Source organism: Salmo trutta, chromosome 18, assembly GCF_901001165.1.
Source record: "Salmo trutta chromosome 18, fSalTru1.1, whole genome shotgun sequence".
In the NCBI taxonomy this organism is placed as follows: domain Eukaryota; kingdom Metazoa; phylum Chordata; class Actinopteri; order Salmoniformes; family Salmonidae; genus Salmo; species Salmo trutta.
The window spans coordinates 51622099-51647792 of NC_042974.1; the positions used below are offsets into that span (position 1 = coordinate 51622099).

The 25694-nt window shown below is 43.7% G+C and overlaps 1 protein-coding gene across 1 annotated transcript in view; it reads left to right on the forward strand.

Annotated features, from left to right (window-relative positions):
* Positions 1 to 1864: 1864 nt before the first annotated feature.
* ankfn1a (ankyrin repeat and fibronectin type III domain containing 1a) overlaps positions 1865 to 25694 on the forward strand; it is a gene marked incomplete in the record, with an annotated part of 232233 nt that continues 208403 nt past the window's right edge. The window contains 4 exon segments of the mRNA XM_029697427.1: positions 1865 to 2162; positions 3986 to 4110; positions 4374 to 4553; positions 7427 to 7611. Of these exon segments, the coding sequence (XP_029553287.1) occupies positions 2103 to 2162; positions 3986 to 4110; positions 4374 to 4553; positions 7427 to 7611 (550 nt within the window).

Consider the following 25694-nt stretch of genomic DNA (forward strand, 5'->3'; position numbering starts at 1 on the left):
ACAGTGTGTTGGGGTACAGTATACACACACAGCTTTCTCTACTGTAGCTTTGGATGAGCTACAGTGGAATGCTTTATACATGAGCTCTGAGGTCTACAGTAAAAAGTTGTGATAATTATAATATTGTCGTTCAGTTGATGACAAACAACAAATAATACGGAAAATTCCAAGGCCTTAAAAATCAAAAGCCCTGCGGGCCGGTAAATCACACTCGTTCAGATGATTAGCGCGGTAATCTCTCCCATCTGTGAATACCACAGATTTATGCATACCAGAGCTTCCTTACCTGGCCACGGCAGCCACTGCCCCCTAGGGGTGGGATGTGTATCATGGCAATGTGCTGACTGTGGCCCAACCACACTTAGCTATCTACTTCATAACAATATGGATGAAGAATATACAAGATAGTTTACCAACTATATGTTTTTAAAATGCGCAGCTACATTTTTAAAATGTTATTTAACTAGGCAAGTCAGTTAAGAACAAATTCTTATTTACAATGATGGCCTACCCCCCCTGGCTAAAACCTCCCTTAACCCGGACGACGCTGGGCCAATTGCGCGCCGACCTTATTGGACTCCCGATCACGGCCGGTTGTGACACAGCCTGGGAATGAACCAGGGTCTGTAGTGACGTCTCTAGCACTGCAATGCAGTGCCTTAGACCGCTGCGCCACTTGGGAGGCCAATGACTAACGTGTGATACAGTGGAGGCTGCTGAGGGGAGGAAGGCTCATAATAATGGCTGGAACGGTGCATATGGAATGGCATCAAACACCTGGAAACCACGTGTTTGATGTATTTGATACCATTCCACTGATTCCACTCCAGACATTACCAAGACCCGTCCTCCCCAATTAAGGAGCCACCAACCTGCTGTGTTGTGATAACGAGAACAAGGACAGTGACTATAATACGTACAGTGACTATAAAACATAACTTAGAATATCATTACAAAGAACAAAAGATGATAGATTTTGTAACATATGGAGCCCAAAAAAGAAACTGTATGATATTATATAAAACATCTGTGTGGTTCCCAGAATATAATATTATTTCTCTAATGTGTTCATCCTTAAGTGAGTCTAAAAGCTTTGGCCAAACCCTGGGTTTGTCCCAAGTGGCACCCTATTACCTATATAGTGAACTCCATTTTGACCAGAGCCATATGGGCCCTCGCCAAAAGTAGTGCACTATAAAGGCCTTTATATTTCCTGGGAATAGGGTACAATTTGGGACTCCGTGAAATCAAATCCCTGAAATGAATCTTATTGAATGATGAATGTATTTTTATAATCCCGACATTCACAACACAACACTGTTATGTGTCTCACGTACATCAGAGAAATATTAGGCAACCAAATGTATTCGATGTAGGCTGATTGATTGTTTTTGTAGAGTATATTGCAAACACTGTTTTTAATGTGTAAGACAAATCTCCTTCTAAGGCCCATGTTGAAATGACAACATCTGCCAAGTCATCCAGCTAGATAGCATGTGATAGAATAAGCCTTCCACTGATTTATGTGAGTGAGGTTACTGATGCTGATAATGATGGTGGTAGTTTTGAATGATGAAGAGGCTGATTATTGTGGTGTTGTAGTTAACAATACCATCAAACATCTTTTTTATCATCATTTCCATACAACTATTCCATGTTCCAAGTAGCCTAGGCCCAACAGTCATCAAGCTCCTTTTCAAAGTGTATTTTCATGTAGCTCGTTCATGTATGTGGTGGTCACGTTGATGTGTGATGAGATGGGCCTGTTGTTTATCCAGATTGCTCCGTCGATGGAGCCTAATTGCAGTCTTCGCAATTTTGGGCGGACAGCCTAACGACATAAATATTTCCTGTCCGAGTTATCTTTTCCTTCTTCAGACGGCTGCTTTGAACTGATGATGAAGGTCTCCACATAGTAACTGACTCAAATCTTTTTTTTTGACATTAAAGTACGAGCCAAGGGGTGGCCAAATATAGTCTGTTTACCGCAGGACGTGGACTTGTATGTGGACCATTTCCCTCGGCTATAGATTGGTGTCCGGCTGTCCGCTATCCGATGCCGCTGCCCCATCCTCAGTCCGGGACGATAGGCTAAGTAACTGATGACTACCGAGCGCTCTGATGTCCGACCTCCCCATGATGTCGAACTGGGGATTTGCGTGGTAAGTTCTCCTAAAAAATCTTTAAGTCTTTTTTGAAAGTATGAACTAGCCTACATCCGGCCTACCCTCTGCCTTGGGTTTTTAAGGCTAGGCTACTGCGTTTTAGGGATGTAGGCTATTGTATTGCCAGGCAGCAGCAAACTCAAGACAAAGACAGAAAGAGACACGTAACGGGGACTAAACGACGAAGGAATGCTTCGGGAGAGCATATGTTTTTGTCCTGAACTGAGATTTCAGGGGGAAAGAAACAAAGATGGAAACTTTAGACTACGTAAGACTTAGTAGAGAGTTTTAATGTATCCGCAGCTTGCTTTGAAATCGCCCGGGGGCTTTTGAAATGACTACGTTTTGCTGTAACGTTGTAGTTTCGCGGCGACATTGTCAAAGTAGAATTAATGGGACAACTAGCAAGCTTTTCATGCAAGAATGTAAAGCTGGAGTGAATTTCCCGTTGTCGTGTTCCATGGAGGAAAGTACAGTAGGCTAATTAAAGATGGGTGAAATGAAGGAGAGAGAAGATTTTCTTATGGCATGCGGGAATATCATCACAACAGGGGACACGGTGTGTGTTATTGTAGCAGTAGCCTAGCACGTTTTCTTCTGCATACAAGAGGAAGCCATAGCAATACCTTTTCGAATGATGTGATGTACTTTGCCATTTTTCCCATGCTGACCAGGGAGTTGCCCATACTGTACAGGCTGACTCACAAGCCTAAACATTGGCCACGTGGAGGAAAGTGGGGTAATGATTTGGACTATTACTGCCACACATCATTCTACTGTTGACCTTTCGCCAACGCAGCAGCAGTGTGTCGCCGGTGATTATGCTATTGTAAGCTTAGGCGGCAGTTAGCCTAAGCGGTTAGAGCGCTGGGTACGGAAGGGAAGGTCGAATCCCTGAGCCGACAAGGTGAAACATATGCCTATGTGCCCTTGAGCAAGGCACTTAACCCTAATTGATGATAATGACAGACCCTGGCTGTGACCCCACTCTCCGTTTGTTTATTCCATGTGTAACTAACTCTGTGTTGTCGCTTTGCTTTATCTTGGCCAGGTCGCAGTTGTAAATGAGAACTTGTCCTCAACTTGCCTACCTGGTTAAATAAAGGTGAAATAAATAAATATGTGAAATAGGACAAATATAAGCACTCACCAAATAATAATAACTATTATTATTATTATTGTAAGCTCTAGTGTTCTTTTTTGGAACCTGTGTTTCCATCAGTAGTGTGACACTTGTGAAGAGCAGAATCAACAACCTCTGCATCATCAAGACAGTTGCTCTGTGAGAAGGCGTTAGACATGGAAGATGTTAACCACTGTTCTCAGTTAGTCATTTTTATGTAAATGCCAGCTGAAAAGTAGCAGTGGCCTGGCCTTGGCCCCAAGTCAGAGCAGGTCCACTGAGGCCATGGCCCAGAGAGACACTGGAGCCGGGTCGTGGAGGTGTAAACACAGAAGTCGGAGACTTTTTGGTAAAACACTGCGGTAAGTCTTAGGTGTGTGTTAGGTGAGTGGTGTGTGTTACAGAGTAGCTATTCACTAAGAGAGTTTAAAGCTCATGGTTTTCTTTCCGAACTGTTCAGTCATTATACCTTCATTAGGACTAAGCTGAGTAGTTACATATTATGACTTGATGGCAACGTCTTTCTCAGTCCTTTATTGATCCCTTCTCTCTTGGTCTGATCCCTCTGAAAAGCCGTGTGTGTGTGTGTGTGTGTTCATTCAATGGGAAGCCAGACAGTGACAGATATCCATTTAATGCTGAATTAGATAATAGAACTGAATGTCTCTTGGCTCACTTCTTTTCGTCTCCCCCCTAGCTATGGCTGAAGATGTCTCTGGACTCTGATAAGGTGTGTGGGCTGCTGTCCCGGGACTCCAGGACCTCCTGTGTCTTCCAGGCTGCAGACGAGAAGGATGACATACCAGGGGTGGGGGAGGACAGGTACGCTCCAAAACCCTGTCCCTCCTCTCTCTTGCTCTCGCTGTGTCTTTGTCTCTCTCTTGCTCTCTCTCTCTTTCTCTTCTTTCCCTTTTCTCTCCTTCTCTCCCCTCGCTCTCTCTCTCTCTATCACTTTTTCTTTTTCCATTCTCTTTCTGTCTTTTATCTCTCATATAGGCCTACATTCGCGTTCGCACCAAATTCGCGTCATATCTTTTCAGTTTGGGTGAAATGTATTTGTGCCTCTCTCCTATCTCCCTTTTCAGTGTTCTGGAGATGCTGAGCTATTCTAAGTTCTCTGACCTGGAGACATGGCTGTGCATGCCCTCCACGCTGCTCCCCAGGGCCCTAGAGTCCATCCGCTCTACCTCCTCCTCCTCAGGCTCCACCTCTACAGCACACCTCTCCACCTGCAGTGAGACTGGCGAGACAGACACACCACACAGGTACACCAGACCTAGGTACAAATGTCAAACACTTTGAGCGTTTGCTTTGGCCTGCCAGCTGGATGAGGTTTGCGCTTTTGGGACTTTTCTATTGTTTCCATTGCAACAGGCTAGCTCAATTAAACACAGCTAAAGTGTTTGCAATTATTTAAAAGATTGTAAAAGAGGCAGAAGCTTCAACAATGTCCCATTTAAAGCACTTCGCTTTAAGAGCTGAGTTTTCTCTAGTGTTATCAAATGTCTGTGGAGGTTTCAAAGCCCATACAGCCACAGGCCCCAGTGTGGTCTTGTGTGGTTTAGTCTTTCAGTCATTACAAAGGCTCAATCCACCAGCCTTTCTCCATGAGTTACTACTGAGACACTTGAAGCACTTGACTCTTGATTCCCCAGATTTAGCTGCTGAGTGGCTGTTACCACACACACACACACACACACACACTGGTCATTTGAGACACTTATTGGTCTTTGAACACCACTGCTTTTGACTGGGGACAAGCTCAGTGCCATGATGTGTGATTATGTTGCCAGTGTAGTTTTGAATGAGTGGTCGCCAAGTCTTACCCAGCTCCCCCCTCCCCCTGGTCACCCCGACATAAACTCTCACGGTATATGTATCTTGCTGTGAGTGGCAGACATTGATGTCCATGGAAGTCGAATGCAATCGTCCAAAGTTGAGGGATTAAAAAATGATCCAAATGTATAGAGAAGTGAACATGTTTTGAGAATTGGTCGATGTTGAGTTACTGCGGTAAAGAGCTATGTGGAGTTGGGAGAAGTTGGCGGAGTTTTTCGTGCGGAGGAGAAAGAGAGGAACCCATAGAGGATCATGGAGAAGCCGCAGTTACAACGTCACTGAAGTCAGGTACTATAGAGGAATATATTCAAAACTAGGTTATAGATATGTAATATCCGCTGCTTATCATCAGAGGGCCAGAATGTTATGACTGCAGATTGCAGAATTGTGCATCGTCGTGTGCCAGCTATAAGTATTGGCAGTACAGTCATAGAGTTCCGAATTCCAATGTAAAGAGCAAAGCTATACGATCTCCGCTGTGAATAATCAGTATGCTTCGGGCTAGGACTAATGCTTAATGCTCAAAGATGTTATGTAAGCTTCCTAAGGATTTGGGAAAGGCTATTCAACTTACCTGGATAATGGGTATTTGAGATCTTGTGCAATGTTTATATTGTATTTTCGGAACTTAAAAAATTGCCTTTGGCATCGTCATAGATGGCTGAATAGTTAAGAGAAGAGAACAGATTGACTTATTATTTAGCTTTGTACGTTTCATAGACTACTGTACATGTATCTCGTGGATTTTCCATTCAGGAGATGTATCATGAATATTTTAGCTTCTGGTAGTTGAGTTGTGTGTGTGTGTGTGTGTGTGTGAGAGAGAAAGTGGGTGCATGCATGTGTGTGTCAAACTGCCATGATGCAAATTAGGCACTATTAGTGTCACTCAAGAGCTCTGAAAAGAAAACCAGAAAGTTAAATGTATCACATCTTCCCCTAACTAATGTTATAATCGTCCCCAATGGCACCCTATTCCCTATTAGGCAATTGTTTTTAAATACATACATAACGGTGCTCCAGCCGGTGACGCCGCCACAAACAATTTAAGAATATCATCAAGGATAACGCTTAAAAGCTTATTTCCGTTGTGGTTCTTTTGGAGGGCGAAGGGGGAATGCAACAAGGTTAGGCAGCAATTGTAGTGGCAACAGACAACGACAGACACAATTGTTGTTTGTTTCATAACATGAGATCATTTAGTACAATTCCCTTTCCTAATAAACAACTATGGACAGGTACATCTCCCCTTTGTCACATACCCTTAATATATAGAACAATCAATCCCTAATATATACAAGACAATCACAATATGATATACAACAGGTACCAAAAGGCAGACCATATGCTATCCCAGGCATTTCCTTCTCAGTCACGTACTAATACGACTTACTTTTGAGACATGCTACTATTTAGCAATTTTTTCAGTGAAAACTTGAAACTACCTATGGAGGTTATACGTTTCAAATTCTTCTGAAAATTATTCCAAAGAATGGCAGCTGAGTATAAAAAAGTTTCTTTCCCCATACCACTTTTAAATCGAAGAGGAACAGCGTCAGTTTCACCCCTAGTGGAATAGTTACCAAGTTAAAGTAGTTACATAGGTACCTGGAGACCATACTGTGGACAATCTGATGTACCAGACACAATTTAATCTGAGCGACTCTCTCCTCCACTTTGAGCCATCTAAGGCTTTCAAAGTGGGAATAGTCAAGATGTGTAAGTGCTGGAAGTTTAAGAATAATCCTGACTAATTTGTTCTGAAATGTCTGCAATTTATTTTATATGATCTTGGGCAAGATCATGTATCAGGATTTAAGTCTATAGTAATTGCTTGTCAACTGCTCGTATAATTCAAAAGCAGTGTTTTCTAAATCATTGTAATGGCACCCTAAATTCCTACACAGTGCACTACTTTTAATAGAGCCCTCTGGGCCCTGGTCAAAAGAAGATCACTATATAGGGAAACGGGGGCCATTTGGAGTGCACACACTGTTCATTCATACCAATATACTGAAATTCCTTTATGGTTAATAGTGATGACATTCCTACTGGTTTTGTCCATACTGCTTATTGTACAGCCAGACCAGACAAGCTAGACCACCACTAGCATGCTTTTGGAACCTTTCCACTCCAAAACAAAATTGATGAAAAAATATCTAAAATACATTTTTAAATACAGAAATAGACCCGTTTTAATTGGTCAGTCCAGAAAAAGACGAGTTGTACTTGGTCAATCCAGAGGTCTACAGGTGTTAACTTCCTGTCTTGTGTCTTCTACTTCCTGTGCCTGTCGTAGACCTCTTGATAGGGAGGCCATGTTCCTGACCCCTGCACTGGGGCGGGAAATCCCATTCCTGGCCACACCCTTAGCCCCCATCCTGTCCTCTACGCCGTGCAACATAACCCCCCAAGTCGGGGTCAGTGTCAGGAAGCGCAGGAGATTGGCAGCCAGCCCCGGGGGACTACACTGGACCTCTACAGGTACACACTGACCTAATTATCTGTCTGTCAGTCTAGCTATCTCTCTTTCTCTGTCTGTCTCCCTCCTTATGTCTCACGCTCGGTTTTTCTCTTTCTCTAGACTGTATAACTATTATCTCTGTTTGCTTTCTCTGTCAGCTTCCTCTATCTTTCTGTCAGTCTCCTTCTCTCTATCTTTCTCTGTCAGCCTCTTCTCTATCTTTCTTTCTCTGTCAGCCTCCTCCTATCTATCTTTCTCTGTCAGCCTCCTTCTCTCTATCTTTGTCAAGTTGGGTAGGGTGAGTCAAGGACCTCATTAACCTCTTGTTTTATTTTACAACTCCTTCACTTCTCAGTGGTGAACATTCTCTTCCCTCAGATCTGTGTTGATTTTTCACTGATGGTCATGTTTATGCTGTGGAGTGGCATTCTTCCTGTATTAGTGTGTGTGTGTGTGTGTCTCAGCTCCACCCTTATGGGGAATGATAAAGACTTCTTCCTTTTAGGAGATGTGTGTTTAATCTCTCTATCTCCTCTCCCGCTCTGCTGTTAGGTGTCAGAAGTCTAACCAGATGTATTTGAACTAGGAGTTTTCCCTTTACGCCACTAGAGGGAGCTCTAGTCTAATACAAGCACTGTGCTGCCAGGGTAGGACCTAACTCAACAGTATCATACCACTCCAATATCTCAACTCTCGGTAGAAAATGAGTTAATGTCAGTGTTGAGTCCGGTCTCGAGACCACACATTGAGTGTCTCGGTCTTGTTTCAGTGTAGAATAAATGTTTATGTGATTACAGTATCAGCTTCCATTCCGTCAGCGCATTAAACTGTTATCTGGAAATGTGCATGTACACCCTGGCCCATCTGCTGTTGCTAGCCCCAATTCTGACTTGTACTCAGATATCTGCTTCACTGATTTCTGCTCCTGTAAAAGCCTGGGTTTTCTGCACGTTAACACTAGAAGCTTATTACCTAAAATGTATCAATTAAAAGTGTGGGTTCACAGCTCCAATCCAGATGGGTTGGTCATAACAGACGTGGTTAAGAAAGAGAGTTTTGAACACTGATGTTAACCTTTCTGGTTATAACCTTTGTTATCTTGCAGAGTTACTCTACCTCAAGAATTGCATTTGGCGAAAGGCTCGGCACACGCATACTCAGGCTGACTGGCTCTCGTTCAGGCAAATGAAAAATAAGTGCACTCAGGATATCCGGAAGGCCAAAGTTAGTTACTATAAGAAGCAGTTCTCTCTCTGTGGGTCTAACCCCAAGAAGTTCTTTAAAACGGTTAAAGACCTGGAGAATAAACACTCCTCACAGCTGCCCATGTCCCTTAATGTTGATGATGTGGTGGTTACTGACAAGAAGCACATGGCTGAGCTCTTTAATCACCATTAATTCAGGATTCCTATTTGACTCAGCCATGCCTCCTTGCCCGTCCAACATTTCCTCATCTCCCACCCCTTCTGTGACTATCCCTGATGCTTTTCCCTCTTTTTCCCCTGCCCCGCTACAAAGTTTCTCCCTGCAGGCAGTCACTGAGTCCGAGGTGCTAAAGTAGCTCCTGAAACTTGACCCCCAAAAATGATCTGGATCAGATGGTTTAGACCCTTTCTTCTTTAAGGTTGCTGCCCCTATCACCGCCAAGCCTATCTCTGACCTTTTTAACCTGTCTCTCCTTTCTGGGGAGGTTCCCATTGCTTGGAAGGCAGCCATGGTTCGTCCTTTATTTAAAGGGGAGATCAAGCTGATCCTAACTGTTATCGGCCTGTTTCTATTTTGCCCTGTTTATCAAAAGTGTTGGAAAAACATGTCAATAATCAACTGACTGGCTTTCTTGATGTCTATAGTGTTCTCTCTGGTATGCAATCTGGTTTCCACTCAAGTTCTGAATGTGTCCCTGCAGCCTTAAAGGTTCTCAATGATGTCACCATTGCCCTTGATTCTAAACAATTTTGATACGGTAGACCATTCCATTCTTGTGGGCCGGCTGAGGAGTATTGGTGTCTCTGAGGGGTCTTTGGCCTGGTTTGCTAACTACCTCTCTCAGAGTGCAGTGTATAAAGTCAGAAAATCTGCTGTCTCAGCCACTGCCTGTCACCAAGGGAGTACCACAAGGCTCAATCCTAGGCCCCACGCTCTTCTCAATTTACATCAACAACATAGATCAGGCAGTAGGAAGCTCTCTCATCCATTTATTTATATGCAGATGATACGGTCTTATACTCAGCTGGCCCCTTCATTTTGTGTTAAATGCTCTACAACAAAGCTTTTTTAATGTCCAACAAGCTTTCTCTACCCTTAACCTTGTTCTTAACACCTCCAAAACAAAGGTCATGTGGTTTGGTAAGAAGAATGCCCCTCCCCACAGGTGTGATTACTACCTCTGAGGGTTTAGAGCTTGAGGTAGTCACCTCATACAAGTACTTGTGAGTATGACTAGACGGTACACTGTCCTTCTCTCAGCACATAGCAACGCTGCAGGCTAAAGTTAAATCTACACCTGGTTTCCTCTATCCTAATTGCTCCTCTTTCAGCCCAGCTGTCAAACTAACCCTGATTCAGATGACCATCCTACCCATGCTAGATTACGGAGACATAATTTATAGATCGTCAGGTAAGAGTGCTCTCGAGCGGCTAGATGTTCTTTACCATTCTGCCATCAGATTTGCCACCAATGCTCCTTATAGGATACATCACTGCACTCTATACTCCTCTGTAAACTGGTCATCTCTGTATACCCATCGCAAGACCCACTGGTTGATGGTTATTTATAAAACCCTCTTAGGCCTCACTCCCCCCATCTGAGATATATACTGTAGCCCTCATCCTCCACATACAACACCTGTTCTGCCAGTCACATTCTATTAAAGGTCCCCAAAGCACACACATCCCTGGGTCGCTCCTCTTTTCAGTTCACTGCAGCTAGCGACTGGAACGAGCTGCAACAAACACTCAAACTGGACAGTTTTATCTCTCACTTCATTCAATGACTCAATCATGGACACTCTTACTGACAGTTGTGGCTGCTTTGTGTGATGTTGTCTCTACCTTCTTCTCCTTTGTGCTGTTGTCTGTGCCCAATAATGTTTGTACCATGTTTTGTGCTGCTATCATGTTATGTTGCTACCATATTGTTATGTTGTGTTGCTACCACGCTGTGTTGTTATGTGTTGCTGCCTTGCTATGTTGTTGTCTTAGGTCTCTCTTAATGTAGTGTTGTGTCTCTCTTGTCGTGATGTGTGTTTTGCCCTATATTTATATTTTATTTATTGATTTTTAATCCTAGCCCCCGTCCCCGCAGGAGGCCTTTTGCCTTTTGGTAGGCCTTCATTGTAAATAAGAATTTGTTGTTAACTGACTTGCCTAGTTGCCTTTTTCTAATGTCAATATGCCTTGTATACTGTTGTTTAGGGCAGCTCTCATTGTTTTATTTTACTGCGGAGCCCCTATTCCTGCTCAACATGCCTCAGATAGCCACCATGTCCCACCCCTCACACATGCGGAGACCGCACCTAGCTTAACTGGCGCCTCCAGAGATGCAACCTCTCTCATCGTCACTCAATGCCTAGGTTTACCCCCACTGTACTCGCACCCTAACATACCCTTGTCTGTACACAATGCCCTGAATCTATCCTACGACACCCAGAAATCTGCTCCTTTTATTCTCTGTTCCCAAAGCGCTAGACAACCAGTTCTTATAGCCTTTAGCCGTACTCTCATCCTACTCCTCCTCTGTTCCTCTGGTGATGTAGAGGTTAATCCAGGCCCTGCAGTGCCTAGCTCCACTCCTACTTTCCAGGTACTCTCATTTGTTGACTTCTGTAACCGTAAAAGCCTTGGTTTCATGCATGTTAACATTAGAAGCCTCCTCCCTAAGTTTGTTTTATTCACTGCTTTAGCACACTCCGCCAACCCTGATGTCCTAGCCGTGACCAGCTCTGAAACCAGATTGCATAGCGGAGAAGGTACGGTGGGATTCAAAATGGTCGGTAATCTGTTTAACTTGGCTTTTGAAGACCTTAGAAAGGCAGGGTAGTATAGATATAGGTCTGTAGCAGTTTGGGTCTAAAGTGTCTCCCCCTTTGAAGAGGGGGATGACCGCGACAGCATTCCAATCTTTGGGAATCTCAGACGATACGAAAGAAAGGTTGAACAGGCTAGTAATAGGGGTTGCAATAATTTCTGCAGATCATTTTAGAGGGTCCAGATTGTCTAGCCCTGCTGATTTGTAAGGGTCCAGATTTTGCAGCTCTTTCAGAACATCAGCTATCTGGATTTGGGTGAAGGAGAAATGGGGGAGGCTTGGGCAAGTTGCTGTGGGGGGTGCAGGGCTGTTGATCGGGGTAGCCAGGTGGAAAGCATGGCCAGCCGTAGAGAAATGCTTATTGAAATTCTCATTTATAGTGGATTTATCGGTGGTGACAGTGTTTCCTAGCCTCAGTGCAGTGGGCAGCTGGGAGGAGGTGCTCTTATTCTCCATGGCCTTTACAGTGTCTCAGAACGTTTTTGAGTTTGTGCTACAGGATGCAAATTTCTGCTTGTGTATATTAGTTCCTAACTTCCCTGAAAAGTTTCATATCATGGGGGCTATTCGATGCTAATGCAGAACGCCACAGGATGTTTTTGTGCTGGTCAAGGGCAGTCAGGTCTGGAGAGAACCAAGGGCTATATCTGTTCCTGGTTCAAAATTTTTTGAGTGGGGCATGCTTATTTAAGATGGTGAGGAAGGCACTTTTGAAGAATAACCAGGCATCCTCTACTGACGGGATGAGGTCAGTATCCTTCCAGGATACCCGGGCCAGGTCGATCAGAAAGGCCTGCTTGCTGAAGTGTTTTAGGGAGCGTTAGACAGTGATGAGGGGTGGTCGTTTGACCGCAGATCCATTACGGATGCAGGCAATGAGGCAGTGATCGCTGAGATCTTGGTTGAAAACAGCAGAGGTGTATTTGGAGGGCAAGTTGGTTAGGATGATATCTATGAGGGTTCCCGTGTTTACGGATTTGGGTTTGTACCTGGTGGGTTCATTGATAATTTGTGTGAGATTGGGGGCATCGAGCTTAGATTGTAGGATGGCTGGGTTGTTAAGCATGTCCCAGTTTAGGTCACCTAGCAATCAAGCTTAGATTGTAGGATGGGTGGGGTGTTAAGCATGTCCCAGTTTAGGTCACCTAGCAGCACGAGCTCTGAAGATAGATTAGGGGCAATCAATTCACATATGGTGTCCAGGGCACATCTGGGGTCAGAGGGTGGTCTATAGAAAGTGGCAATGGTTAGAGACTTGTTTCTGGAAAGGTGGATTTTTAAAAGTAGAAGCTCAAATTGTTTGGGTACAGACCTGGATAGTAAGACAGAACTCTGCAGGCTATCTCTGCAGTAGATTGCAACACCGCCCCCTTTGGCAGTTCTATCTTGTCAGAAAATGTTATAGTTAGGGATGGAAATTTCAGGGTTTTTGGTGGTTATCCTAAGCCAGGATTTAGACACGGCTAGGACATCCGGTTTAGCAGAGTGTGCTAAAGCAGTGAATAAAACAAACATAGGGAGGAGGCTTCTAATGTTAACATACATCATACCAAGGCTTTTATGGTTACAGAAGTCAACAAATGAGAGCACCTGGGGCGTAGGAGTGGAGCTAGGCACTGCAGGGCCTGGATTAACCTCTACATCACCAGAGGAGGAGTAGGATAAGGGTATGGCTAAAGGCTGTCAGAACTGGTCGTCTAGTACGTTCGGAACAGAGAGTAAAAGGAGCAGATTTCTGGGCGTCGAGGCATAAGGTATGGTAGGACGTGAGTACATTGGAGGTAAACCTAGGCATTGAGTAATGATGAGAGAGATATTGTCTCTAGAGACGTTTAAACCAGGTGATGTCACCGCGTATGTGGGAGGTGGAACTAAATGGTTGGTTAAGGCATTTTGAGCAGGGCTAGAGGCTCTACAGTGAAATAAGACAATATTCACTAACCAGGACAGTAATGGACAAGGCATATTAATATTAGGGAGAGGCATGCGTAGCTGAGGGATCATAGGGGTCCAGTGAGTGGTTGGGCTGGCTGGAGACACAGCGATTCAGACAACTAGCAGGCCGTGGCTAGCAAGCTAGCAGAAAGGCCTTAGGAAAGTCGGAGGAAAGTCTCTTTTAGCCGGCGCATGCGGTGACGTCGATAGACCAGTCGTGATGGATTAGTAGGGTTCCGAGTAGCAGTGGGGTCCAAGTCCAATTGGCAAAATAGGTATAGTGGTCCAAGAAATTGGCTGATGTATCTATTCAGCTAAGTGTCCAATATGCTACAGACAGCTAGCGGGCCACAGCTAGCGGGCCGCGGCTAGCAGATGGGCATTCAGGGGACGTCGCGACGTAGGGGCCAGTTGAGTACCCCCTCGAGCAGATTACGTCGGTAGTCCAGTTGTGAAGGATCAGCGGGGTTCCGTGCCCCGTACCGGCAGTAGAAGGGGTCCGTGTATTGTAACCCAGGAGTGGCTGATGGGCCTCTTCAGCTTGCCGGGAGAATGGGCCTAGCATGGGCTAGCTCCAGGCTAATTGGTCATTTTACATTTACATTTACGTCATTTAGCAGACGCTCTTATCCAGAGCGACTTACAAATTGGTGGATTCACCTTATGATATCCAGTGTAACAACCACTTACAATAGTGCATCTATATCTTTTTTTGGGGGGGGGTTAGAAGGATTGCTTTATCCTATCCCAGGTATTCCTTAAAGAGGTGGGGTTTCAGGTGTCTACGGAAGGTGGTGATTGACTCCGCTGTCCTGGCGTCGTGAGGGAGCTTGTTCCACCATTGGGGTGCCAGAGCAGCGAACAGTTTTGACTGGGCTGAGCGGGAACTGTGCTTCCGCAGAGGTAGGGGGGCCAACAGGCCAGAGGTGGATGAACCCAGTGCCCTTGTTTGGGTGTAGGGCCTGATCAGAGCCTGAAGGTACGGAGGTGCTGTTCCCCTCACAGCTCCGTAGGCAAGCACCATGGTCTTGTAGCAGATGCGAGCTTCAACTGGAAGCCAGTGGAGTGTGCGGAGGAGCGGGGTGACGTGAGAGAACTTGGGAAGGTTGAACATCAGACGGGCTGCGGCGTTCTGGATGAGTTGTAGGGGTTTAATGGCACAGGCAGGGAGCCCCGCCAACAGGGAGTTGCAGTAATCCAGACGGGAGATGACAAGTGCCTGGATTAGGACCTGCGCCGCTTCCTGTATAAGGCAGGGTCGTACTCTGCGAATGTTGTATAGCATGAACCTACAGGATCGGGTCACCGCCTTGATGTTAGCGGAGAACGTCAGGGTGTTGTCCAGGGTCACGCCGAGGCTCTTAGCACTCTGGGAGGAGGACACAATGGAGTTGTCCACCGTGATGGCGAGATCATGGAAAGGGCAGTCCTTCCCCGGGAGGAAGAGCAGCTCCGTCTTGCCGAGGTTCAGCTTGAGGTGGTGATCCGTCATCCACACTGATATGTCTGCCAGACATGCAGAGATGCGATTCGCCACCTGGTTATCAGAAGGGGGAAAGGAGAAGATTAATTGTGTGTCGCCTGCATAGCAATGATAGGAGAGACCATGTGAGGATATGACAGAGCCAAGTGACTTGGTGTATAGCGAGAATAGGAGAGGGCCTAGAACTGAGCCCTGGGGGACACCAGTGGTGAGAGCACGTGGTGCGGAGACGGATTCTCGCCACGCCACCTGGTAGGAGCGACCTGTCAGGTAGGACGCAATCCAAGAGTGAGCCGCGCCGGAGATCTATTCAGATCACTTGGATTGCAGCTAGCTAGCTGCGATGATTCAGGTGAAAAGGTTCAGAGCTTGCGGTAGGAATCCGGGGATATGGAGAGAAAATAGGTCCGGTATGCTCTGGTTTGAGTCGTGTTGTACAAGCTGGCGAGAGCTTTCCGAGCTAAAGGTTAGCTGATGACCGCTAGCAGTGGTTAGCTGACTACTAGCTAGTAGCTATTGAGCTGGCTAGCTTCTGTTGCCTTACCTCCTTACTTAATTTGCCACACTGTATACATATTTTTCTATTGTGTTATTGACTGTACGTTTGTTTATCCCATGTGTAACTCTGTGTTGTTGTTTTTGTCGCACTGCTTTGCTTTATCTTGGCCAGTTCGCAGTTCTCAATGAGAACTTGTTCTCAACTGCCTACCTGGTTAAATAAAGGTGAAATAAAAATAAAGGGTAAATAAGAAATATAAAAATAAAACTGCTTCGCCAGGCCACAATTTCCACACTCCTTTCATGAAACTTTACTATCTTATCGCCTATTGAAACATGGGCTTCTTACTTTTCTCATAACATTAGTTACCTACTGTCCTTTACTCTTGTTGAAAAATATCCTCAAACTTTGTCGCGCTCATCAGAATTTCCTTCATACGCTGGTATGGAAGAGTGGGGGAAATTGTTTGAAAGTTGCACGCTCACCATTAGTAAGGGGAGACCGGGGAAAGTTGTATCATATTTAGTATTTTTATCAAAAGATTGGCTGCGGTTCCGGATTTTCTGGAAACCTGATTTGCAGTGATAGAGAATTCTGCGCATGTGAAGGATTTTTTCTTTCTGTAGCTGCTGCACAGTGCTCCGCTGCTGCTTTCCCCTCCTTGATCAGCGATGAAAGCCTTTGTTGATGTGTAGCCTACAAACTTCATGTTGTACACAAAGTACATGTTTAAACTGTTGCATTCCATGCCTATTCAGCACAAGCATGATTTCATGTTCTTTTTCAGGAGGGGAGTTAGGCTACATGCAGTTATTTACAGTATATTGTACACAAAAGACAAACTTGCAGATAGATTTTTTTTTCCCAATGCAAAACTCAAGTGGGGAGTTACATGCAGCCATCTAGGCAGCATATCGAACACAAGCAAGACACAGACACAGTCTAATTAGCAATTGTATGTATTTTTTTTCATCATCATTGCAAACATTGGCTAAGCAGGAGGCAGACAGGCATTCAAAGTAGTAGTGTTCTTTTTCAGCAACTCTATCATATATCAGCAACTACAAAGATTAGCCTCCATCAGGGAGGGGCAGCGGATGTAGGTCTGTGGATCAATCCCCCCCAAAATGTATATTTTTGAGATTCTTCAAAGTAGCCTTGATGACAGCTCGGCACATTCTTGGCATTCTCTCAACCAGCTTCGTGAGGTAGTCACCTGGAATGCATTTTAATTAACAGGTGTGCCTTGTTAAAAGTTAATTTATGGAATTTTCTTCCTTAATGAATTTGAGCCAATCAGTTGTGTTGTGACAAGGCAGGGGTTGTATACAGAAGATAGCCCTATTTGGTAAAAGACCAAGTCCATATTATGGTAAGAACAGCTCAAATAAGCAAAGAGAAACAACAGTCCATCATTACTTTAAGACATGAAGGTCAGTTAATCCAGAAGCTGTCAAGAACTTTGAAAGTTTCTTCAGGTGCAGTCGCAAAAACCATGAAGCGCTATGATGAAACTGGCTCTCATGAGAACCACTACAGGAAAGGAAGACCCAGAGCTACCTCTGCTGCAGAGGACAAGTTCATTAGAGTTTAGTGCACCTCAAATTGCAGCCCAAATAAATGCTTCATAGTTCAACAGACACATCATCAACTGTTCAGAGGAGACTGTGTGAATTAAGCCTTCATGGTCAAATTTCTGCAAAGAAACCACTACTAAACGACACCAATAAGAAGAAGGGACTTGCTTGGGCCAAGAAACACGAGCAATGGACATTAGACCGGTGGAAATCTGTCCTTGTGGTCTGAGTCAAAATTTACTCGAGTAGGTGAACGGAGGATCTCCGCATGTGTGGTTCCCACTGTGAAGCATGGAGGAGGAGGTGTGATGGTGTGGGGGTGCTTTGCTAGTGACAATGTCAGTGATTTATTTAGAATTCAAGGCACACTTAACCAGCATGACTATCACAGCATTCTGCAGCAATACGCCATCCCATCTGGTTTGCGCTTAGTGGGATTATCATTTGTATTTCAACAGGACAATGACCCAAAACACACCTCCAGGCTGTGTAAGGGCTATTTGACCAAGCAGAGTAGTGATGGAGTGCTGCATCAGATGACCTGGCCTCCACAATCACCCAACCTTAACCCAATTGAGATGGTTTGGGATGAGTTGGACCACAGAGTGAAGGAAAAGCAGCCAACAAGTGCTCAGCATATGTGGGAACTCCTTCAAGACTGTTGGAAAAGCATTCCAGGTGAAGCTGGTTAGAGAATGCCAAGAGTGTGCAAAGCTGCCATCAAGGCAAAGGGTGGCTACTTTGAAGAATCTCAAATATAAAATCTATTTTGATTTGTTTAACACTTTTCTTGGTTACTACATGATTCCATATATACACGCTCACACACACACAGCGGGGTCTGAAATTCTTGACATGCTTGATAAAGATGAGCGTTAATAACAGTATAAAATAAATAATTCAAATACTGAGCTATGTTAATAAAAAAAGGAGGAAATTATATTATTTTATACTATACCGAACAAAACTATAAACCCAACATGTAAAGTGTTGATCCCATGTTTCATAAGCTGAAATAAAAGATTCCAGAAGTTTTCCATATACACAAAAAGCTTATTTCTCTCAAATGTTGTACCCAAATGTGTGTACATCCCTGTCAGTGACAATGATGAGGCTTATTTCTGTCTGTAATAAAGCCCTTTTGTGGGGAAAAACACCCAGGCCCATACATGGCTGTAATTATGAGTGAGAAAGTTACAGAGGGTCAAAGATCATACCCCCAAGACATGTTAACTTCTCACCATTCCAAATAACGGGAGGTTAGCATATTCTTTGACCCTCTGTAACTTTCTCACTCATTATTTCACGATTTATTCAGGATTATGCGTAGTCATGGTAGCATCCATTTGTTTGAGCATGCAATATAGCTCAGTATTTAAATGATGTATTTTATACAGCAATATACATGATTGCTTATCTTTATCAATGGTGTCAGTAATTTCGGAACCCTGTGTGTGTGTGTGTATACAGTATATATTTTAGGAACTCTGTTGGCGTCTCAATTCACTGTTGAGATTTAGAAAAGTAGAATACACAAGGTGTAATTTCGAAATGTGTTTATGCATCAGCAGTTTTTCTCTTGTTATGTCAGTCACTGACAGTCACTCAATTAGCCCATGTCAGCGAAAATGTTTTTTTGATTACTAGTAAGTTAGTTTAGCGGCCAACTTGTAGTAATCATGGTTGAATTACCATTCGGGGGCCCCATTGATTTTGTTAGTCATTCGCTCATATATCATATTAAAAACTGCAAACATTTCCCTCCCATGGCAAAATGAGTAGAATTGCATGAAGTATTTGTTTTAAATTGCTCAATCTTCGCTCTGGCCCATGGCAAAATGTGTACAGTTGCAGCAAACTTGCTTTAGTGATAATTTGTGGAGTGGTTCTCTATTTGCCCTCAGCATGTATTTTTTTCACCATTTTGAATGTCTAAAGAATCTATATACTTCTGAAAAATGAACACAGAATACTGAACATTTGGAACTCTTATTTGGTGGCAATTTGACAAAATTACAGTCATCGTCTTGAATTGGACATGCATTTTTCTTGTTCGGTCTTGACTCAGTCTCACGCCCTACTCCGGTCTTGGTCTTGACTCAGTCTCACGCCCTACTCCGGTCTTGGTCTTGACTCAGTCTCACGCCCTACTCCGGTCTTGGTCTTGACTCTGTCTCACGCCCTACTCCGGTCTTGGTCTTGACTCTGTCTCACGCCCTACTCCGGTCTTGGTCTTGACTCTGTCTCACGCCCTACTCCGGTCTTGGTCTTGACTCTGTCTCACGCCCTACTCCGGTCTTGGTCTTGACTCAGTCTCACGCCCTACTCCGGTCTTGGTCTTGACTCAGTCTCACGCCCTACTCCGGTCTTGGTCTTGACTCAGTCTCACGCCCTACTCCGGTCTTGGTCTTGACTCAGTCTCACGCCCTACTCCGGTCTTGGTCTTGACTCAGTCTCACGCCCTACTCCGGTCTTGGTCTTGACTCAGTCTCACGCCCTACTCCGGTCTTGGTCTTGACTCAGTCTCACGCCCTACTCCGGTCTTGGTCTTGACTCAGTCTCACGCCCTACTCCGGTCTTGGTCTTGACTCAGTCTCACGCCCTACTCCGGTCTTGGTCTTGACTCAGTCTCACGCCCTACTCCGGTCTTGGTCTTGACTCAGTCTCACGCCCTACTCCGGTCTTGGTCTTGACTCAGTCTCACGCCCTACTCCGGTCTTGGTCTTGACTCTGACTTGATTTGCTCTGGTCTTGGCCTTGAATCGGTCTTGCTTTAGGTGGACTCGAACACAACACTTGAACGTCAATATCTATTTGAATCTCTCAGACTTCCTTTATGAGCAAAAACACCAAACTGACCTTAGATCAGGGGCAACTTCATCCCACGCCTATATTTGAAGTTCAAGAAATGCAAATGATAGAAATAGATATGGAAATGAGATATTGATATTCCTTGGTTAATAATAGTATATGCCAGTATGCAGACGATTTTATCGAAAGCAACTTAGTCATGCATGCATACATTTTGTACGTATGGGCGGTCTCAGGAATTGAACCCACTGTCCTGGTGCTGCAATCGCGATGCTCTGGTTTTCCTCCTCCTGTGTCATGATGACAGAAGTCACTGTTCAATGACAACATGTACTTCGAATCATGACATAGTCAAATGTCATTCAGTGTCATTTTTGCTTCTGAAATTTACTTTGTGACATTATTAATGAATGAATCTTCTCATTCTGTTGCGATCCAGAGAATTGGACAAGTTGGATTCCCTTGCTAATGTGGAGATGTGAATTATGATATTGACTTTGAGGTCGATTAGTCGATATAGCTTACAATGGCATTGGCATGAATGTCATAGCAAGTTATTTGCACTGAGTGTACAAAACATTAACGGGTTGCATTACTGCCTCGTATGGTAACTGCTCGGCCTCCGACCGCAAGGCACTACAGAGGGTAGTGCACACGGCCCAGTACATCACTGGGGCCAAGCTTCCTGCCATCCAGGACCTCAATACCCGGCGGTGTCAGAGGATGGCCCTAAAAATTGTCAGACTCCAGCCACCCTAGTCATAGACTGTTCTCTCTGCTACCACTCAGCAAGCGTTACCGGAGCGCCAAGTCTAGGTCCAAGAGGCTCCTAAAAAGCTTCTACCTCCAAGCCATAAGACTCATGAACAGCTAATCAAATGGCTAACCGGGCTATTTGCATTGCCCCCCCGGAGCGCTGATGCTACTCTTTGTTATTATCTATGCATATTCACTTTAATAACTCTACCTACATGTACATAGTACCTCAATTACCTCGACATTGGTGCCCCCGCACATTGACATTGACTCTGTACCGGTACCCCCTGTATTTAGCCCCGCTATTGTTATTTACTGCTGCTGTTTAATTATTTGTTATTCTTATCTCTTACTTTTTTTGTAGCCAACTTCTTAAATCTGCACTGTTGGTTAAGGGCTTGTAAGTAAGCATTTCACCTGTTGTATTCAGCGCATGTGACAAATCAAATTTGATTTGAACCCTTCCTAATATTGAGTTGCACCCCCTACTTTTGCCCTCAGAACAGCCTCAGTTCATCAGGACATGGACTCTACAAGGTGTCGAAAGCGTTCCACAGGGTTGCTGGCCCATGTTGACTCTAATGCTTCCCACAGTTGTGTCAAGTTGGCTGGATGTCCTTTGGTCCATCACCCATTCTTGATACACACAGGAAACTGTTGAGCGTGAAAAACCCAGCAGCGTTGCAGTTCCTGACACAAACTGCTGCACCTGGCACCTACTTCCATACCCCGTTCAAAGGCACTTAAATCTTTTGTCTTGTCCATTCACCCTCTGAATGGCACACACACAATCCATGTCTCAAGGCTTGAAAATCCTTCTATAACCTGTCTCCTCCTCTTCATCTACACTTATTTGAAGTGGATTTAACAATAGACATCAATAAGGGATCATAGCTTTCACCTGGATTCACCTGATCGGTCTATGTCATGGAAAGAGGAGGTATCCTTAATGTTTTGTACACTCAGTGTATAACCAGTCAGCGTCTTATTATGCTCTGTTGGCATACATTGTCTAAGCTATTGAGTAGAATTTGAACTATCCAGAAGATAAAATGGATGCTTAATATCAGCAGCTACATTAACTGCCAGAATAAAGGAAACTCTTCAGTAAATGAGGGATGAAAAAAAAAAAAATATATATAAAGCAGGTGCTTCCACACAGGTGTAGGTCCTGAGTTAATAAAGCAATTAACATCCCATCATGTATCAGGTCAAGTATAAACATTCTGAGCAGGCAAATATTGGGCCATTATTTTGACTTCCATAGCTAAGCCCCAATAGGATGACAATGCCCCCATCCAGAGGGCAAGGGGTGGTCACTGAATGGTTTGATGAGCATGGAAACGATGTAAACCATATGCCATGGCCGTCTCAGTCACCAGATCTCAACCCAATTGAACCCTTATGGAAGATTCTGGAGCGGCGCCTGAGACAGTGTTTTCCACCCCCATCATCAAAACACCAAATGATATTATTTCTCGTGGAAGAATGGTGTCACATCCCTCCAATAGAGTTCCAGACTCTTGTAGAATCTATGCCAAGGTGCATTGAAGCTGTTCTGGCTCATGGTGGCCCAACATCCTACTAAGACACTTTGTGTTGGTGTTTCCTTTATTTTGGCAGTTACCTGTATATTTGCTTTGCGTAGATGGAATGTTTTCACTATTGTAAGTGTCTGAAACTAGGGCTCTCAACTTTTCAGTTCAGAGGTTATTGTAAAGTGAACTTGACTGTGTGGAGCTTTGTGGCTACGTGTGTGCGTGCATGGCAGAGTATGTGAAAGGAGCTGGAGTGGAGCAAGGAGCAGAGCGTGCCCAATTTGACTGGAGCACGGAGCAAGATTCCCAAAGGCTGGAAGTCGGCCTTCTCGCCCGCCCCAATTTCACTCCAGTAGCGCTCACTTCACGAGCTCAGCGCATGCCTGGCCCAGCAAGCATTTGTAGTCTACTTGTGTGCTGCTATAGCCCCTTGCTTTAGCTACTGTCATGGAGTTCGCTAAATATTTTCTTAAAGAAACTGATAAAACACACAGGTGCAAAATCAAGGTGACTTACAAAGATGAGGACCAAGAGCAAGAGAGGGAGTGTAGTGGACTTCGCTGTCCGTGAGACGAGAACAACATGCTCTCGTGTTTGTCTATAAAGCACTTCTGAATAAGCTACCTTCTTATTTATCATCACTCATCAATATTAGAATTAGAATTCCTAAAACCAGGTCTCATGCATGGATTACACTTGAGGTCCATGCGATTTCCAGAGTTGGGTATGGTTGCCTTTTCCTGTTACGCTCCTTGCCTATGGAATAGCCTGCAGACTAAACTTAAACTTGAGACTCTTGTCCCCCTTGCCCATTTTAAATATTTATTGGAGGATTTTTATTTTTGTATTGCTTGTATCTGTTTCGGGTAATACAATGTCTTGTGCTGTTAGGAGAATAACTTATGTGTAAATGTAATTCTTTGCTATATTTTTTTATCTGTTATCTGTGATTGTTTTGTTTGTCTTGTGTAGTTTCTTAATCATTGTACCTAAACTGTATGTGTAATAGAGGTCGACCGATTATGATTTTTCAACACCGATACCGATTATTGGAGGACCAAAAAAGCCTCTGCCGATTATTATTTTTTGTAATAATGACAATTACAACAATACTGAATGAACACTTATTTTAACTTAATATAATACATCAATAAAATCAATTTAGCCTCAAATAAATAATGAAACATGTTCAATTTGGTTTAAATAATGCAAAAACAAAGTGTTGGAGAAGAAAGTAAAAGTGCAATATGTGCCATGTAAGAAAGCTAACGTTTAAGTACCTTGCTCAGAACATGGGAACATATGAAAGCTGGTGGTTCCTTTTAACATGAGTCTTCAATATTCCCAGGTAAGATGTTTTAGGTTGTAGTTATTATAGGAATTATAGGACTATTTCTCTCTATACGATTTGTATTTCATATACCTTTGACTATTGGATGTTCTTATAGGCACTTTAGTATTGCCAGTGTAACAGTATAGCTTCCGTCCCTCTCCTCGCTCCTACCTGGGCTCAAACCAGGAACACATCGACAACAGCCACCCTTGAAGCAGCGTTACCCATGCAGAGCAAGGGGAAGAACAACTACTCCAAGTCTCAGAGCGAGTGACGTTTGAAACGCTATTAGCACGCACCCGCTAACTAGCTAGCCATTTCACAATAGTTACACCAGCCTCATCTTGGGAGTTGACAGGCTTGAAGTCATAAACAGCGCAAAGAGCTGTTTGAATGAATGCTTATGAACCTACTGGTGCCTACCACCGCTCAGTCAGACTGCTCTATCAAATCATAGACTTAATTATGGTAAACACACAGAAATACGAGCCTTAGGTCATTAATATGGTCGAATCCGGAAACTATCATCTCGAAAACAAAACGTTTTTTCCTTTCAGTGAAATACGGAACCTTTCTGTCTTTTATCTAACGGGTGGCATCCCTAAGTCTAAATATTCCTGTTACATTGCACAACCTTCAATGTTTTGTCATAATTACGTAAAATTCTGGCAAATTAGTTCAACGAGCCAGGCGGCCCAAACTGTTGCATATACCCTGATTCTGCATGCAATGAACGCTAGAGATGTGACACAATTACATGTTAGCAGGCAATATTAACTAAATATGCAGGTTTAAAAATATATACTTGTGTATTGATTTTAAAGAAAGGCATTGATGTTTATGGTTAGGTACATTGGTGCAATGACAGTGCTTTTTTTGCAAATGCGCTTGTTAAATCATCACCCATTTGTCAAAGTAGGCTGTGATTTGATGAGAAATTAACAGGCACTGCATCGATTATATGCAACGCAGGACACGTTAGATAAACTACTAATATCATTAACCATGTGTAGTTAACTAGTGATTATGTTAAGATTGATAGTTTTTTATAAGATAAGTTTAATGCTAGCTAGCAACTTACCTTGGCTTCTTGCTGCCCTCGCGTAACAGGTAATCAGCCTGCCATGCAGGCTCCTCGTGGAGTGCAATGTAAGGCAGGTGGTTAGAGCGTTGGACTAGTAACCGGAAGGTTGCAAAAATGAATCCCCCCTGAACAAGGCAGTTAACCCCCGTTCCTAGGCCGTCATTGAAAATAAGAATATGTTCTTAATCTGACTTGCCTAGTTAAATAAAGGTTTAAAAAAAAATAATAATAATAATCGGCAAATCGGTGGCCAAAAATACTGATTACCGATTGTTACGAAATCTTGAAATCGGCCCTAATTAAATCGGCCATTACGATTAATCGGGCGACCTCTAATGTGTAAACATGTATACGCAAGGCCCAGCTGTAAAAGAGACCTTGGTCTCAGTCTGTGTTCCTTGTTGAAATTATGTTTGCGTCTTACATTCTTTTCATGTTTATTCAAATACTTTTCATTCAAGTCATATGGTTTGGTTTCAATACTTCAAAACCAAGTGGTAGGTCCAGGTAGTCACAAAAATAGATGGGTGTTGGTTAAATTGTGATTTTAATGAATGGAGCGAATTCGGACGTCAATTTAATTTTTTTTTTTTTAACACAGCTCACAACGCCCTTGTAGCTGTGACTGCGGATTGTCCCGGGCTTGTGGCTGTCTAACTCCTTGCTCTTTGTTGCTGTTTAAATCTGCCCTGCGACCTGCCCTCTCTGGAACTGTATGGAGTACCAGCGTTAGCTTAAGTTGGGAGTCATGGAGAGGACAGTGTTTCTCTATCACAGGTGGAGGATCTTTTAAACAAACCAAAATTGTTCTACAATCAGTTTTTACAACAACAGGAAAATAGCTTCAAGAACTTTGTCCAAATACTGATGGACTCAACTAACAAAAGAATGGACGATCTGACCAGAGAGGTCTGGGACCTTGAGCCCAACATCACACACACATATACATACACATATTTATTTTGTCTCCATATTTTGTCTATCGCTGATTAACTACCAAGGAAAGGGCTAAGAATTGCACATATTAATATATGCAGCCTTAGAAATAAGCTTAATGAAA